Below are 19,164 nucleotides of genomic sequence, written 5' to 3'. Positions count from 1 at the left end.
TAGATAGATAGATAGATAGATAGATAGATAGATAGATAGATAGATAGATAGATAGATAGATAGATAGATAGATAGATAGATAGATAGATAGATAGATAGATAGATAGATAGATAGATAGATAGATAGATAGATAGATAGATAGATAGATAGATAGATAGATAGATAGATAGATAGATAGATAGATAGATAGATAGATAGATAGATAGATAGATAGATAGATAGATAGATAGATAGATAGATAGATAGATAGATAGATAGATAGATAGATAGATAGATAGATAGATAGATAGATAGATAGATAGATAGATAGATAGATAGATAGATAGATAGATAGATAGATAGATAGATAGATAGATAGATAGATAGATAGATAGATAGATAGATAGATAGATAGATAGATAGATAGATAGATAGATAGATAGATAGATAGATAGATAGATAGATAGATAGATAGATAGATAGATAGATAGATAGATAGATAGATAGATAGATAGATAGATAGATAGATAGATAGATAGATAGATAGATAGATAGATAGATAGATAGATAGATAGATAGATAGATAGATAGATAGATAGATAGATAGATAGATAGATAGATAGATAGATAGATAGATAGATAGATAGATAGATAGATAGATAGATAGATAGATAGATAGATAGATAGATAGATAGATAGATAGATAGATAGATAGATAGATAGATAGATAGATAGATAGATAGATAGATAGATAGATAGATAGATAGATAGATGGATGGATGGATGGATGGATGGATGGATGGATGGATGGATGGATGGATGGATGGATGGATGGATGGATGGATGGATGGATGGATGGATGGATGGATGGATGGATGGATGGATGGATGGATGGATGGATGGATGGATGGATGGATGGATGGATGGATGGATGGATGGATGGATGGATGGATGGATGGATGGATGGATGGATGGATGGATGGATGGATGGATGGATAGGTAGATGGATAGATAGATGGATAGATAGGAAAAGCAGAGAGTAGACCACCTACTTCCTTACTGGCCCCGCCGGGGTGTTGCAGTGGTAAGACGACCGACTACTGTGCCGGAGTACCCGGGTTTAATCCCGACCGCGGCGGCTGCGTTTCGATGGAGGCGAAACGAAGAGGCGTCCGCGTGCTGTGCGATGTCAGCGCACGTTAAAGAAATGTGACGTACGGCAGCACCTCGTCCCAATATTATGGAGCCCGCACTGCATCCTATTGAAGAAAGGCTATCATCCATCGCTCACATACTTCGCTTTCTTGGCGGAAAATCATGGGGCTCGTCGGTATACAGTCAATGCTGCAGTTTTACAGAGCAATATTTTTGGGATTCCTGCGGTACAGTACGCTCATGCTTTCAAAACACGTGCAAGACTAATATGCGTGCCCTCCAGACAGTACAGAGTCAGGCCCTTCGGACATATGCCTGGGCCTTTCTTGGAGCGCATCAACACTGGGAAATATTGCACTCGCCAAAGACCATTCGCTTTCAACGTACATTCTCTAGATTCTGCGAATGCACATACGACATATTGCAAGGGTTCCACAGCATCACCTTGTGCAGATGCCTCTGCAGAGACCACATTCTGCATTTGCAAACATCATAGCAACGTACCTGTCTTCCACCCCGAAACAATTCACTCCGGCAGCACGACCTCCGTCGCCACTGTGGTGTCTGCAGCTCCCATGTGTGCGCTTTGCTATTCCGGCGATATCGAAGAAATTGGACTTATCAATGCCAGACCTTCAACAACTGAGACTGTTCGTAATACACAATGACTATTAGGTCCGTATTCACGTCTATACAGATGGCTCGGTAACCTCTACTAGTTCTGCATGCGTCATCGTCGTTTCTGCGAGACAAGAAACATTCACCATCTAATTTCGCACAAGACTACCTCTACTGGAGCAGAACTGGCCGCAATTTGTGCTGTTGTAGATTATCTCTCAAGAAGCATTTTAAAAAGGGGCTGTGTTCTGTGATTCCAAACCTGCCCTAAAATGTCCTCAATCGGTCTTGAGCCATGGCGACCATAAGCAACGTGTAGTGGAGGTTCGACACCTGCACCACAAGACATTACAAAATGATCACGAAGTATCTACCAGTGGATAGCAGATCATAGTGAAATTGTTGGCAACAACTTAGCTGACGATGCTGCTCGATCGGCTCACGATACAACCAACACTGTCGAGATACCATTGATAAGAGACGACGCAGCAAGATACCTTAGACTGATCGCCCGAAACGTGACTCATGGCCTATATGCCTGGAGGCTGGACGTTCCGCTCGCACTACTTTGACCAGTTACTTCAACTGCAGGTACCATTCGGCCTCACACGCTGTAATGCTACAATGTTGTATCGCCTGTGACTAGGAGTGGCGTTTACAAACGCCTATTCCCATCTCATCGGCATGGCAGACTCTCCAACGTGTGAGCAGTGCGGGTGTGCAGAAACTATTGCGGACATACTTTGTGACTCCCTCAGTTTGAGCGTGAGCTTGCCTTCCTGGCTACTACACACCACCGCTTGGGCTCTCGCGCTCTTACTGGTGCTAAGATTTTGGGCACTTGGATGACTCCTTCATCACAAAGCAAATCAGTGAATGCGCTCCTTAAGTGTTTAAAGGACTCGGAGTTGAACTCCAGACTAAGTGTATACGCTATTTACCTACTTTCACTATATATCTCTGGACATGTTATAGACTCCTTTCCTTGGCGCTCTTTTTTTTTTCCCCCTTTTCTCCCATTCTTGCCCTTCTCACACGTAGGATAGGTTACTGGGAATCGGCTGGTTAACCTCCCTGCCTTTCTATTCAATTTTCTCAGTTTTTTCCTGCCTACGACCCAAAGGCTTGAGCGTGTTAAGGTTTCAGAGGAGCAGATGCAAACAAACTTCACTGGGGTTGGGTAAACGGGGAGTTTTTCCACTACGATATTCTTCGACGACCACGAAGCACTGAAGGGAGCGCCAATCACCCAAATTGTTTTAATGAAGGTTTAACTGTACATCACCAAGGAAGGGGTGCCTTTAACGTGTCAACCCGAAAACCGATGACGTTTTTCGTCTCTATCACTTATATCCCGGAAGCAGGTCGTAATACTTAGACTGAACCAATGGACATTTCTTTGTTTACGAAACACGTCAACATGACGATGCCCAAAATTTCGACTCCTCTCACGTTATACCTCCTTCGAGAGTAGATTTCTTGCAAGGCTTCAGAGTGAAATCATCTCGCAATAGACACTAGTCTCCAATAGTCTCCAAGCGAAGCGGATGGCTATCACCTACAACTAACACAACATCTAATCTAACACTGATATAATAGAACCTTTTCTCCTTTTTCCGGCAGCACCCCCCCCCCCTCTCTCTCTCTCTCTCTCTCTCTTCAAAATACAAAAGAATAAAATCAGCGCACCAAGTACGCAGACCAAGAGTTCTCCCTTCAGACTTCACTCTAGTTTCGGGCCAAGCTTTTTCGCAGGAAGTCTAGATGGGCTCCTACCGTAGCTTGACTACTGCAATCCAAATACAGGACAGTTGAATGAGGCGACAAATGGGAGCGTTCTTGACACACAGGCCAAGGAACAGTATGGTGAATTGGTGACCACCACGTTCATGCCTCTGGTTGCTGCAACGTCGGCGAAGCACTTGCGAAACAACGCCCTGCACTCCACACAGAATAACCGTCGAAGGCAAATCCTAAATTCAAGTGCCCGTTTAGTGCGAGAGAGGCGTTGTCAAAAGACACGTATCACAACACCCAATTTTGCTTTTCCAAAGGATCGAAGACGAGCCTTTTGAGTGATATGAAGTAGTTGAATATTTCGCCATACAGAGACGAGCACGCTGGAAAATCGGTCTGATTTGCTAGAGTCACGGAATGAGAGGTTGTACTTTCGCCAAGTCTAACACCCAGAAGTAAACTGACGTTTCTAAAAAAGAACAAAAAAACATTAGATCCGCGCACTCCGACACATCATCGGTGAATCCACGTCCCGAGAATGTGGACTCGCCTCTCAGTTTATACAAGGCGCGTCCCACCGCTGTAAAAAAATTTATGCACCAGAGGAGCGCTTGTAATCTGAGTTCACGACGGTCCTTCCCAACGGGACCTCTTGAAGGAAGCCTATGCTCACGCATGCCCGAATGGGCTTTTTTTTTTTTCATTGTGGTTTCTTGACGTGAATGTGATCAGACCATTCTAACTGCCACAGCATACAATTTCAGGCCTCGCCTTGTTTATTGTTGAAAACTACGATAAAGTTTTGTTAAAATCTTCGTAGCCGTGGGCCAGGACGCATATGTGTCTGCCGCGCTGCACTCCAAGCGCCATCATCACGTCGGTGTAGGCTTAGGCAACTTGAACGCGCTCAAGTCCAGCGGCGGGCACTCGGGGTGCTGGTCGAGGAAGTAATACTGAAGGTCGAACATCGCCACGCCATACTTTGTCCGCTGCTTCACAGAGCTGTCCGGCAGCTGCGTTGGTATCGCTTATTAATTTATTGCTCACTGTCGGTAATGTCACGACAATTGTTAAATCGCGCTACTTGACATAAAATGCGCAATGAGAATAATAAGAATGTTGGAGCACTCGTAATGCAGTCGATCCCGGATATATCGAACTAGAAGTGGGTTGCGAAGTAAATCGATAACTTGACATATAAAACATGCCAACAGAAGAACTATTTTCTAGCTTGGAAGCGTAAATGCGGTGCGTCCAAGCTTACGGCGCGCTCCCTTCTGGCATCCCAACTCTAGCCAAGGCGTCAGAGCGCGCACCGGTCGACTCCTTCAACAAACGTCGAAAAGGGGGTGCGTTGGGGCTCACCTTCGCACGTTCATTAACTGCACCGAGTTGCGGAATATCTGGCAGGGAAACATCAACATGGAAGCGCGCTCACTGCGCGCATGCGCAGACGGGCTCTGGCATACGCTCGTATACATCTCGGTGAGCAGTGCATGCAAGTACCGTTGGAGTTGGGGCTGGCTTCATACCTGCCGCGTTCGGCGCTTCGGGAGAAGCCCCCGCCGACCGAAAGGGGTAAAATTCTGATAATCGTAAAATGGAAACGCCGTAATACCTCGGATAAAATTAGCGAACAGTTGATCTCTTATTATCAACATGCGAAGAGGACAACATGAGAGCCGCAGAGTTCCCTTGGTCAGCTACGCGGGTTTCACCAGACAGCCAGTACTCCGAACGGCAACTTCTCCGCCCGACAACAGTGTTGCGTTAAAAACAATCATGCTAGACCGAACGCCTCATAAAGCGGACTCGATGTTGACCTTGTCTACTGGTTTTAGATTTAGCGCGCTGCCCGCAGCTGCAGAAAGCAGTGCAGACGACGCGGCTCCATGGCTCGAAAAGCGATCGTGCGAACGTCATGCGAGTAGCACCTCTCGCAGGCGCATGGCGCGCAGTTCGATGTATCGAATGCTCCGCTGTACGGTAGTTCTATAAGCGCGAGAACCACTCAAGTGTTTTGCATGGGATTTCGGAGGGAATATGCCATAGCGCTTAATATAAGCAATAATTCTGCATATCCCGGGTTCGTTATATCCGGGGTCGTCTTACGTCCTCTTAGAACATACATCTCAGCTCAGCAAAGTGTACTCGAAGTATTTTTCAGCGTCGGTGTGAGCGAAAAATGAAAGCGAGAAAAATATTTATTGGGACAACTTCAATAATGCGTCAAATACTAAGTCGAGACTAGGAATAAGATACGGTCAGCAGTACAGCATAATAAGCAATTAAATAACTCTCGAAGAATACTCCCGCCTATGAATACCAACCCATACCATTCAAGTTCCAAAATCATTACCGAAACTAGTGGCTGAATAGAGGCAAACGTTGCGATAAAGAAAATATTGATGTGATTTACATAAACTTCAGTAATCTTAAAATGCATGTATTAAATAACCTTAGCGGGAAATATGCAACTATTTAACCTCGAAGATGTTTAGCGTGCGCTGATACTGCCGATATTAAGGACGTTTTTTTTGCGCCTCAAGATTCCACAAAAATCGGTCGTCATGACCGGGATTCGACCACACGACCCTGTTTGCAGCAGCAGAACACGGCAGCCACGCAGCCAACGTGGCGGACGATACACGCAGGATTGTTTTTAAAAGATACGCAGCTCAATCGCATTCCTCTGCGGCACGGTTGAGGCCTTCTTTTATATACCACGATGCATCGAGATGTAACTCGCATATTCCAAGTCAACCTAAGTCACTTTTTTTTTTAATTCTGTTTGTAAGTCAGCTGCTACGCCACTATAAAAAAACGGAAAGAGGGGAGTTTCATAAGCCCCGCTTTCGAGGGCATACGATGCGACAGCGGCTACAACTGCGGATCCTCGCTCGCGTACTTGATACACTTTTACACTCGCTTAATGTCTAATCCGTTAAATTATACCGGTGTTATGTGGCAAGCAATCTTCAGCATTCGGTCGTAAGCTACACATTACATGGCAAGCCACTCGATATATATTTAAAGCCCCGTTTATAATCAGGCCGTACGACAGTTTTTGCTTGGCTAGGGGTAACATGTCTGCCTCGGAATGCAACAAAGCTCTTAAATATTACCAGTTGCCAAGCTTCCCGTAGTACAATGCATAAAAAAAAAATGGTGGTTCTGATTCGATCAAATTCGGGTGTTTACGAATACTGGCGGTGCCCGCGGCCATTAAAGGAAACTGCGTCTAAATCGCAAATTTCAGATTGTTGATACTAAATGCAGAACCATAGGGTAAATAAACTAAGCTCAAGAGCCGCCGCAGCGAAAATTCTTAGAAATAACAGCCGTAGAGGTAATTAAGGTGAAAAGGGAGAAAGAAAAAAGTTATTGCCAGAAGGCAATGACAGCAATAGTCGAAAACCTCTATTGACTGCGTCTAGATGACGCCACGATTCATAGCCATCTAGGGAGCGGGCGCAAATTCTTATTAAAACCAGTCACTTTTTGAAGCAGAGTTTCCCAACTGGTTAGATAAAACCTCTGGGAATGTAAGAGTCCTGAAGGGTTGGATTCCCCTAAATTGCCCATATGAAATGAGAAATCCGAGTTGACAGCTACTACTGCCAATTCTGCCATGCAACGGGGCCGCATGACGTCGCGTACCCCTACGACCAATTAGTGTCCGGCAATGTCAGCTGACAGCCACCGTGCCCGTGATTTTTCGCCCACAACACTAACACCGGATTTCCTGGAAACGGGTCCATTAAAGTGAATACATTAAAATCTCTCAATTACATTTCATGCATAGCTCTCTGCACGCAGTGGTGAGGAAATTGTTCCACAGCTCGACCTGAAAGCTCAATACTGAGTTTTGAAGGAAGCCGAAATCGTGTAAGAAATCAATCACTTGCCAACGATTTCGCAGAGTCGGTAACTAAATATTCGATGACTACTCCAAGGTCAGGGACCACGCTGTGTCCCTCGCGGCTGGTTCCTTTCAACAGGAGACACCTCTCCTGCAAGGAGGGAAAGAGAATTCGAAACGAGCTCATTTGGCATCGAATGTTTTCTAGCTGCAAAAACACTGCACACTGCACACTGTTACAAAACTATCATTTTTACCTTATTCTCGCAACAAATATACACTTTTCGCACATATCACTCGAGGCGTCTGGCGGCATCCCCTGACAATTAGTGATAGCAGCTTTGCAGTCGAAAGTTGGGATAGCGAGTTACATGAAAACGTCGTAACCTTATATCTAGTGCAAAAAGCATGTAGCCTTAGCCTGGCATGTCTACTCTGCGGATCATTAAAGGGTACTTGACAGTTTAGAATTTCCCAGTTTAGAATTTCCCAGTGCTATCTGCCACATTGCTGCATCCTGTCGAATCGTAGCTGCGCGCCACCGTGTGACGTATTTATTCAGCCTGCCCTTTCCTTGCATGTTAAGATAGCGTCAATCACTCTGTGATGTACGCATCAGTGCAACATGCAGGTCCTTATACTGCCCGAACCCTTTTAATTCAGAATACATATTACGCTCGTTCTTGAAAGCCCTGTTTAAGCTGATTAATCGCGAAAATTATGAGTGCTGAAGTTGAGTCGACCGTCGCTTTCACAACCGTACTGATGTGCTTGCATACGTGTAGTGAAAGAAAAGTGCACCTTTCGAAGACCCTGTATTGGTCCTCGACTGAGTCAGCTTGCCATCTTCTCTTGACTGCAAATTATTTGCCCAGCTGTTTGTCCCACTCATCCCATGTTACCAACTACGAAGTTTTGCTTTTGTTATTGAGCCCGCAATCCGAAATAAATTCATTGATCATACGTGGCGGTTTCGACGCCTATTTCCTGATTTTAAGTATAATATTGTAAGTTTTTCTCTTCGTCTTTCATTGCCTTATTCCTTTGAAGAGATCACTACATTGTCCTTTTTGTTAGCCTGCAATGTTAAGCAACATAAATCGGCGCTGGCGAGATTGTATGCACTCCAAGGGGTGGTTATTTGCAATATTATCTACAGCCATAGACCAGACGTCAATCGCGTTAGAGACGAATTCGAGAAGTAAGCAAATGGCGATCGACCGATAACTGGAATAAAAGAACACGAAAAATTAGTAGAATCGTGCAACGAATACACTCACATTATTGCGCGGAACCACACTGGAGCCCTTGCATACGCTTCCACGATCCATATTTTTGTCGTTATCGCTTGCAGTGATCAAAACCAGTCCCGCTGTCGATGATATTGCGATTGGCTTGTCGATGTCTTCAGTCAACTTGATCACATTCTTCTGCAAACGGGATAGAATTTTTCAGTTTTTGTTCGATACGAGATGAAGATGAGAGATGGATCTTTGCGAAATTTTGAGAAAAAAATCAAGTCCTTGAGTAAATTGTCAAATCCAAGTATTGCCCCTTGAAACGTTAAGGTTTGGATGAATGAAGTGCTGCTTGAAGTATTAATAAAGTGATTGAAGGCGCGGTAGAAGGCATTAGAGACGCCGCAGAGCGGTAATTATTCCTTAGACCTTTCTGTTACTGTTCAAATTCTAGCGATTTTCAAGAAAAAGTGAAATTCTTTTCGTTTGAAGCAATATCTACTGCCGTGACCGTAAACGGAAACGGGATGTCTGGGAAGCAAGAAGACAGGGCGGTGGGGGGGGGGGGGGGGGGGGGGAGGAGAACAGCTGTTACGTCCGAACGAGAATTTTCTTTCAATACCGAAAGAACCTTTTTTCAAAGTAGGATGCAATTAGAAAGACTGATTGCAAATAGTCTACAGTCAGTTTTTCTGGGACTATCTATAATCACAGCATGCAGCATCCTTATCAAGTACTCTACACTAAAATTCCAAGAGACATCTACTCGACGACGTGCATCAGGTTATCCTACACGCATGTCTAAAGAATAACTGATTTCTCCACTGGTAGAAAATCATCAATACCTAAATAAAAAAAGAAATGAAGGTGAAAAGCTCCTCGAGTGATCATCATTTGCTCATAATGGTGAATGCACAGCTGGGTCGAACAGCGGCGCGGCTAAGCCTATTTTACTTTTCTTGTCATTTCGCACCACATAAGCCATGCAAGAACCAGACCACGGGAAAGGTTCTGTATCACCGGGGTGCTACAGCTTTCCATCCCTGCACCCCCCCCCCCCCCCCTCCTCTTTCCTAATTCCAAGGGCCAAAGGCACGCGAGAAGCAAAATCTGTCGTCAAAATGAAACTTACCACGGCAGCAAGGTCAGGCCTAATTTTTAGAGTAAGCCCAGAATGCAGCGCTTGATCCCAGCCTTATCCTGCTTTCCTGAACTTCTTAATGTTTTAGGACTCGCTTTTTTTTTTCCTCTGATAATTTTGGCGAGTTGCCTAAAGATAATGTACTTACCTTTGTTATCAGCACGTCACTAATTCCAATCTTGCAGGGTATATCCTTTATTCCAATGTGCGATTCGAAAATAACAAGTGAGACGCTGTGGAGAGTAGAAGAAGAAGTATATACACCGACGCATGCGTCACACCGCATATGCGCAACAAATTTTAGTTGCAATATCCTCACTGCATTTTACGCTTTCATTAGGAATGCGAATGCCGCCAAAACCCTGGTGATCAATGTTAGTGAACATGTAGGATAAAAGAACGTTTCCTTTGAGGTGCCGCGAAGGGACGCTACCAATCACATAAATATGAAATACACGCAAATAAACTAGTTTCTTCAAATTAATTAGTTAACACTCTCTAGGATTGAGTGAGTGTGTAACATCCATTTAATGCAGCGCAGAAAGCGTTGTCTCAGAGGCCACCTGAGAGCTAGTTTGAGCGTGTAGACGAATATGATCTAAGCACTAATAAGATCATCAGAGCAGAGAAAGAAAAAAATAACTGTACGTCGCTGGTTGTCCAGCCACACAAGAGGAGAGTGGAACGAAGGCATGCACAACATATATCGCTGTGGCAGAGCCCCCTCACCCATCGCTGTTGCGCCATTTGCTCGTTCGACATCACTAACGGAACTCAACGTGACGCAAGCTTTACCGTCTATCGTGTAAAAATTATAAGGCAACCATTTATTGTGCAGTGTTCATAGTAAAGTCATGATGATTTCGCTTACTGTTTAGCATCTATCTGCTGATCATGTTGGAGGTTTTAGCTTGCGATAGGGCTTTCAAATTGATGACATATGTACCTACAATTTTAGACATGCGATAAAAGCGTTTAACATTTGGCAAACTCTGTGCCGGTCTCTCAATGATGACTCGACAAGAAAAAAATGACATAAAAAAGTGCTATCGTACGCCTTAATTGGTTTAGATTGAGTTAAACCTCAGCTAATTTGTTTCATGTCACAGAAAAAGAAATATCGCTCACTCATTAAAAAGGTCGGCGAGCTTGGCAGCATTTTCCTTCGTAATGTCGGCATCCGCAGGGTCGATCTTGATGCCGACAATTTTCGGCATTTCCTGGCGACCTGCTCCCTTGATGATGTCGAAGGCGTGCTTTGGGCAGCAAAATAAATTCAGTCTGTCAAGAATACATCCAGCACCTACATCTAGATCCTCATCAGGGCCCAGTAAAAGTGGAACTTGTCGCCATTAGCTTTAAGTGTCCTCATCAATGTGAACAAAAGCTTCTGCAGCAGTAGGTACATAATCAGAATCATTGTCATCATCATCATCACCATCATCAGCCGGAATATACCCACTACTGGCCGAATGCCTCTCCCATATTCTTCCAGTTAACCCGGTCCTGTGTTACCTGTATCCACTTGACCCCTGTGAGGTTCTTAACCTCATCCGCTCACCTAACTTTCTGCCACGCCTTGCTACGCTACAACAGTTCCCATTCCGTGAATTTCGTACGGCTACGGGCGTCGGTATCTTCATAAATACGCAACAGAGTCTTATTGGGTATATGGCCGAAGAAAGCATGTTGAAATTAAAATTACAAATAATGTTTGGGTGAAGCATCACAATCAATGGATGCTGTTTCCGGCTGTGACAAGAGGCTGATTTAGACAAAGCAGCCCTTGCAGAAAATGAAAAGGCCGCACTGAGCGCCTGTACAGAGCGTAACATTCTACTAAACGTAGCACTCTACTGAGCGTAACATTCTACTGAGCGTTTAGCATTGAGCGTAGTACGTGAAAAGCAGACTGAATGAAATCATAGTGAATACACTCTTCACGCTACTTATGCTGCAGAGGTACAGTGTTTCTTTTTTTTTTTTTTGTACATTAGCGCAAAATACAAACTCTAACTATAAGGCTCGCGTGTCTTGAAGATATAAAAACGACGCAAAGAGCAAGTCTTTACCTGAGAAGCCAACGGAAGGAGTGTGGCCTCAGTTCGCTTAGTTTCTCTGTTTTAATTTACCTTTAGCTTGCCGGTCACTTCAGCCACGTCAGAGAAGTCGTTGGCTAGAACAATTCCGAGAGCTGCGTAGCCGTTGTTCTCCCAGCCTTTTAAGCGGCCCAGATTGGCGTAGCATGACACGTCCACGGAGCCGTCGTACTCGAAACCAACGAACTTCCCTTTGTCCTCTAAACCAGCCACCCCTTGGAGGCCTTTCTCATCTGCTCAAGAGATGGGAAACGAATTTGCGAGCGACTGTCAAGATAGCTATCATCAGGCGATGCCAGAATGCGTTGAATATACACTATTAAGAAGAGATATCAATAAATATCGGATATCAATAAATAGGTGTATGGTTCAAGGCCGTATATAACGCAAGGGGCGTCCATATGCCGAGCGAAATCAGTGCACTTTCGAAACCGACAGCTGGTCAAAAATATTCAGACAAAGCCTTACAAAGTTCATCAGCAACTAAACTCCGCGTTTTCGTCAGAAATGTGGTCCAGAGAACCTCGGATTGGGCAAGCAGAACTGTGATGTCATTACACTGGAGACCAGTCAGCAATCGGTGCGAAATATAAAACGAGCCGACGTAACACCGTTTCCTAAAGCCCCATTGGCTGTTCTTTGAGGCTACAGACATAGCCTAAATGGTGGAATGAGTCACCTAATGCTAACGAACGAAAAGAATTGCAAACAAACAATAATTATAGAACACTGCGGAACTTGCACTGCTCCAATGGGAAAGGTTGAGAGCTGCTGCTGCTGATGCGACATTAGACAGATTTAGTCTTATTATTGTTTCATTTTCTATTTTAACTATTTATTTATTGTTTTAGTTGTGTCTTTATTTCTATATTTATATTTTTGTTTCCCTCAATGGATTTCAGCATCTTTACACTAGCCTCATGATTTTTTCTTTCTTAATGAGAGCTCTTTACGGCTGACAAGGACAATTAGGACACATTTGGATCGGCGCAGAGTAGTGGTTAGCGTGCTCGCCTTGGACACGGAAGAATGGTGGTTCTATTCCTGGCGTAGACATACTTACTTTTATCAATTGAGTTCATACGATGACACGCTGTGGTGGCACGCGCTGCCCACAGCTCCTGGTGACAGGCCATGCACACGCCACCCGTGACGCAAGAAAGGCTTTCGCCTCGAGAGAAACGCGGGCACAACAAGCATGCACATGGGAGTGCGGGCGAAAACACGCGCCAGGGAAGTAATTCCTAGCTCGAACACTACGCGCTGCCCCTTCGAAAACGACAAAAGGCAGCGTTTTCAAGAAGTCTCGTTATATCTCTCGTATATTCTTTTTATAATGGTCTACTTCATCCTCATTTCTTTTAGAGCGCAGTTGAGGTGTACACCGAGAAGTGTGACAGATACTGCGCCGAGCTCTTTCTAAAACAAACCAATTTGACAGCGCTTCTGTTATAGGGTCCGTCGCTTTTTTCATTGCGCAAATTCACTAATTTCATCCTTATTCAGCTTGAACCAGCGAGCCTTCGTACCCTGTGGGTAGAGTGGCTGCTTTCCCTCAGTCCGAAGGTACTAGGTTCGATTCCTAACACAGCAAAATAAAGCGAAATTTAATTAAGCTCAGTGACTTTGGTTACAGGAGCTTCCGTGGGAAATGTGGCCGCGATGTGAATATTTTTGACCTATTCCTTAATTTGCATTACCCAGTTGATAGTCGTGTTCTTGCAGTGCGGGTGGACATATATGGACAAACAAAGGTGGGAATGAAGCCATTACTACTACTACTACTACTAATAATAATAATAATTGGTTCACAGGAATAGAAAGGCACAGTATCTGTCACACTTGTGTCTGTGGACACCTGAACCGCGCCGTAAGAAAAGGGAAGGGAGGAAAGTAGGAGTTAAATTGGAAAGAGAGAAAGAGGAGTCGTAGTGGAGGGCTACGGAGTAATTTCGACCACATGGGGATCTTTAACGTGCGCTGACATCGCACAGCACACGGACGCCTCTTCGTTTCGCCTCCATCGAGACGCAGCCGCCGAGGTCGGGTTCGAACCCGGGTATTCCGGACAGTGGTCGGGCGTCTTACCACTCCACCACCCCAGCGGGGCGAAGCCGTTACTGCATTCCTCCATTAAAAACTCACCTCCCGTCGTGGTGCAGCTTGTTCCCACGCTATAGATGACGTTGTCGCACGGCTTGTACAGAATGTCAAGATCGACAGTGTCATCTGAGGCTCGCTCAGACGTGACACAAGTGAGGCCGGCTGCACGGAAGGCAAAAGGCGAGGCTCGCACGATTCGTTGTCAGGTTGAAGATGCTTTTCGCGGATACATAGTTCAATCGTTCACGTCGTCCGTCATCAGATTCTTATATGTGGTGTGATTGCTCAGTCAACAAAAACCTTTCAAGTGAAAACAAAAAGCAAAGAGATTAAAGCAAGCTTCCAATGAACGAAATAAATATAGTATCTCTGTGGATACGAAGGAAAAGAAAGCAACAGCTTGTGGCTGCCTCCGCGTAGTTTTCTAGTGTTGTTAATGTTGTTGTTGTGGCTGTAGGAAGAAGGAAAAGAAAATGCACGGGCCTGCTACTGGCTCTGTAGCTGAGCCACCTCCGCTGCCTCGTACAGACAGAAGAGAATATAGAGAAGAAAGAAAAGGAAGAGGGAAAGAAAGACGCGCGCCGCAACAACAGCCGTCGTCCACCACCAGCGGTGGCGTGTCCAATGACGGCCTACAACAGATAAAAATTCGGTGCCAGGCTAGCCCCCGCCGCAAGCGGCGGTGACCAACCTGTACCAGCCTCCTTTCTAGTGCGAGATGACTACCTCACAATGTCTAACCGCCCCATTGACTCGGTTTATCGCTCGTCCTTAAAGCGACCTTGACGGCCTGCATGACATCACTCAGAGTGCGGTGTCCCCTCCCGTGTCGTTTCTTTCTAGCGCTTCAGTTTTTCACGATAAAAATAACGTTAGAGCTGATTTGCACCGAGGAATTTCTCATAAAAGGTGAGTGCGGAACCTCGTAGATATCGCCAGTTTTTTTTTCTTTATTGTCGTAGCTGTTGCCGCATCGGAGTACTGCACGTGTTTTTCCGCCATTTTTTTCCCTCTCCGCATTGCATACCGTTATCATCATCAGGTTATAAACACACATAAGTCTACAAGGCTAAACACTTGCTTTCGCATGTCTACTAAGTCTAGCTACGATAAAACCTTACCACAATAATTTTACAAATTAAACTCGTTTATCATTTCATTCATTCATACAATCCCATTATGTATACGTATAGTGGCAGCTAGTACTCACACCACATGGTAACAGCTGACGGGAGGTCTAAAGTATTTTGGGCCCCTGGAACCGTAAATCTGCCTACTCTCTTTAAACTGTGATAATGCAAGATATGATATATTCTTGAAAGTGCCGTTACCGAAGCCGTACGGTGATTTATTTCCAAATGTTGGACACGCATCTTTACTGTACCCGTAGTGCGCAATGCAGGGCCCCTTGCCCAGGGAAAGAACCGATAAGTGGCATGCTAGGCTGCCAATCGACGAAATATCGATCTTTCTTTCTTCCTTTCCTTCCTTCTTTCTTTAGTCCTTTCTCTCTCTCTCTCTCTCTTTCTCTCTCTCTCTCTCTTTCTTTCTTTCTTTGAGGGAAAATGTTCATGGGAAGTTCATGTGCCCTCTAGAACTCGCACTGTCTTATGCGTCAGATATACGACTGCATTCATCGAAGGTGCAACGAGAGAAAGAAGGTGGCTACGCGGTATGAAAGAGCACTGAACAATGAACGGTAGAGGGGGAGGGGGGGGGGGGGGGAGCCTTTGTTCGCAAGTCGAGCCAACGTTTCTAAAAGTGGACTTGTATTCATCTGCGTTCATCGAAGCCGTTCGGCGGAGCCTCCCTAAAAAGGTACCCCTTTGTTTTCTATGGCGCATTAGGCTCACCGTACACAGCTGAGCTTTCATCCTTCGAAGTATCCCCTGCAGTAGCTGGATCAAGGTTCTCAGGAACCAGCTGCGGTTTCGTTATGTCTGCTCCGCTATCCGTGACCACCACCTCCCGACCGGCAACTGGAACATGGTTTAAAGCCCGCTTTAACAACAGTTTCGGCATTTAGGTCGACATACTGTGCACAGCCAGCGAGGAATTTCGGAAGACTAGCAGACGCAGGTGCCACATACGAGACGAGAAAAGGTGACTTCATAACATTTCTCGCATTCACAGCATTTGGTTTTACAGCTGCAATCAGTGCAGAATTCTGTGTATGTCTACATTTATCACTATAGAGTGCCGGACAATAAAACGTTAGGCATTAAGGACTACGGTGCACCTGTGGGACAAATAAGTTTAATTAAGGAGCATCCACCTAAGCCTCCGACTATGCCTCAGAGAAAGCAATAACTAATCTACTAGCTTTCGAATTTTTGCACTTAACTTTTCTGATTAGGAGACCCGCTCAGTGTCGAAACACTACGTATACGTGTTTTGAATAAATCTCACATAATTGGTATGCGAACTTTTAGCAACGTGTATAAGAAGCTTTTCGCTCACAAAGGCTTCAATTGATCGTTTTTCAATTGAATGAATAAATATATTGATGAAAACTTTTTAAGAATTTCCTTTAACCTTGTCAAATGATGACACTTCAATATTCTACAAGGTACGTACGACCCGCGACGCAAAGAGCGCAGTTTCGAGTACATTATGTTTATTTTCCTTTTTTTCTTTAGCTGATGCAACATTACAGTGTGGACTAAAATTTACTTCAAAATGCAATTTTGAAAGGAAAGCACAATGCTGTATGCTAAAATCCGACTACGCCTGATCATGAGCTAGACTTAAAATTCGAAGTCCACCATACTTCAACGCAATATGACTGCATGAAAAGCTTAGCGAGTTTGTACGAATACTGAAGGCCTTTCTTATGTCTGATGAGGGGAGCATTAGGTTGGCATGATCAGCTGCAGATAAAAGCTAAAATAAGAAAATAACTAAACTCCATCTTTATGGTATGGCGCGATAGTGGATACGATGCGCTCTAATTATACAGAGCCGAGATACCAGACCACAAGACATACATATAAACACTTTGTTGTTCCCTAGGCTTACAGGTGTCCTCTACGCGGCCTAAACGATGATGTGTCTGGTTCGCCATCATGCGAGGTCATGAGTTTGAATTACACCTACAGCCTACAATTTTTCTGAACGCGAAATCAATTACATTATAATCAAATCAATTACACTCTAAAGGTAAGTCATTTGATATATGCGGCGGGCTTTAACTCGGATTGCGCGTCATGCTTATGGGTTTTAATTCTACGCGTGACCTTGCGTTTTACATCAGCATTGCGAATATTTTAAATTTTGATTGAGGTTACAGGGTTGTGACGTCATGACCCTATCGACCAATAATTTTTGCTCACTGACCACGATGCCGATTACGACGGCGGCGAGGTCGGATTTTCTGTAACACCCCATATTTACGCCAGAAACGATTTTTCGTAATGCACCGCAATATTCTGCTTCAGGGATACATGAATGGGCTAAGAGTAAGCGGCGCCTATCCCGGTTTTAAAAAGAAGAGTCTAGAAAACCATGTTAACGACACGTGATACATTTGTCAAGTGACTAAATGCAGCAAGATAGATGGGCATTTCAAGCTTAGATCGAGTATACTCACGGAACATGACACCCAGGAAGACGAATGCGGCAATCATGGTGGTGACCACTCCGATGACCAAGAACTGCTTGCAGTTGCTTCCGGCGTGGTCACCCCTGCTTAGAAATGTCATTATTTACTGCATGAAATGTTTACTCGCGTAACATTTCTTAAGTTAGCCATCATAAAAGCGTAAAGGAGGGCCACATGCCATTTTCATTTTAATCTAGGATGATAATGCCAACAGCTGTAAATTTGCTTATTCCTGCACGCAAGCAGAAAGTAGTTGAGCCAATGTTGGCCCCACTGCGGCAGTGCTCACTCCAACCGGTTCTTATTATTTTTTATTTATTCAAAATTCCTTACAGGGCCCAGAAGGGCATTCAGTAACTAGAAAACTAGGCGACAGGAAGTTTCTTTAGTGTCAGAAACCCTGAGTAAGATATTGTGTACTTTTATCGAGGTGCACGTCATAGGTGATTTGATCGCTTATCTGGGAAACGCACTTCGCATGCTGTTCGGCTTTATGAGCATTAGATATCGATTGCTCTCCTTTAGTGAGGTTTACACACCGAACCTGCCCTTAAATTTTATTTTTTATAAACCGCACTGGGAACCTATGCATCACGAAACGGAGCGCCTCGGCCGAAATTTTACGAAATTCCCGTTGAAGAGGGCGCTGATCAGTTGGTCTATGAGCGCCGCCTGGCCGTGGCTCGAATCTTTTTTTTGTAACTTGCTCAGTTCTGATACTTTCATTCGCCGCGTCGGCTGAGTAGTTAGCCATTCGGCTAATGGGGGTCCTGGATGAGTGACCAGTTTCGACCACGACAGCTGTATGCAAATGCAGACCACGCGGAAAACGCACCTGGTTCTGTACTGTCAGCCAATAAACTCACATTGCCGAAATGTATCCGGAAACCGCCCTCATAGCAGCCCTTCCTCACTTCCTTCTTTAACCATCATACTTTGATTAATGCTACAGACGCACAATTATCCGCCATGTATGATACGAGTCAAAGACAAGGCCGCGAAAACTCCTTCATAATATCCTGGTGTGTTTACGCTGTTACATGGTAATGGGTAAGTCTAAGAAAACTTCAAGAGAAACGCAGGAGCACGGAGAATATACAGAGATCCGGGACAACAACAAAAGAAATACAGAAAAGAAACTTACTCAGTCTTTCCTGTGAAAGCAGAAAAATATATATATACAAAGTGCCCTCAACACGTTTTCGTTCTTTGGGTAGGAGCGTCAAAGCAGTTTCAACAATTCCGATCATGAGTATCACGCCAATTATTGGTTCTTTTAAGCAAACGAGGTCTCTGCAAACTACGCCCCAGATATCCAAGCACTGTGAAGAGGTTATTGAACTGCGATGAGTTTTGGTAAAAACATCCCCGGAAAAAAGTCCCTATTTGCGAAGTATTGAAAAAATGTCCCCATGCGGGGGCTGCGCTCCCCGTAGTGAGCTACAATTATGTGTACTACAGCGCTTCCACCTGTCGGCTTGGAAGTGACCAAACATGGATCTGACGCGGGGCGTTCATAACAAAAATAAATAAATAATAATGATAGCAGTGGTGATACAGTGATGGCGCTTAGATTTCACCTTGATTGCTGGAAAATGCAAAGTGCCACCTGCTTTATCGAACCGGAAGC

General features: G+C 44.5%; 1 protein-coding gene across 1 annotated transcript; it reads right to left on the bottom strand.

Annotated features, from left to right (window-relative positions):
* Positions 1-4,337: 4,337 nt before the first annotated feature.
* On the bottom strand, positions 4,338-17,634 carry LOC146178238 (uncharacterized). Its single transcript, XM_084579657.1, has 9 exons — positions 17,523-17,634; positions 15,787-15,912; positions 13,976-14,095; positions 11,864-12,063; positions 10,860-10,987; positions 9,880-9,964; positions 8,633-8,782; positions 7,399-7,500; positions 4,338-4,503 (listed from the first exon to the last, which is right to left on the bottom strand). The coding sequence occupies exons 1-9, from the start codon at positions 17,632-17,634 to the stop codon at positions 4,363-4,365; spliced, it is 1,164 nt and encodes a 387-aa protein (XP_084435783.1). The 3' UTR covers positions 4,338-4,362.
* Between the last annotated feature and the right edge of the window lie 1,530 nt (positions 17,635-19,164).

Source organism: Amblyomma maculatum, chromosome 9 (genome assembly GCF_055883805.1).
Source record: "Amblyomma maculatum isolate TAMU_Amacu chromosome 9, ASM5588380v1, whole genome shotgun sequence".
Lineage (NCBI taxonomy): Eukaryota > Metazoa > Arthropoda > Arachnida > Ixodida > Ixodidae > Amblyomma > Amblyomma maculatum.
The sequence above is the reverse complement of the archived record's forward strand: the minus strand, read 5'-3'. Positions and strand labels throughout refer to the sequence as shown.

What these genes read in the sequence shown, in the direction of transcription:
- LOC146178238 (XM_084579657.1), bottom strand. Translation starts at nt 17,634, where the DNA reads ATGACATTTCTAAGCAGGGGTGACCACGCCGGAAGCAACTGCAAGCAG. An exon ending in CTCGCCGACCTTTTTAATGA is followed by an intron (nt 9,965 to 10,859) that starts GTGAGCGATATT and finishes TACTCTCCACAG; the next exon opens with CGTCTCACTTGTTATTTTCG. An exon ending in CCGACTCTGCGAAATCGTTG is followed by an intron (nt 4,504 to 7,398) that starts GCAAGTGATTGA and finishes ATACCAACGCAG; the next exon opens with CTGCCGGACAGCTCTGTGAA.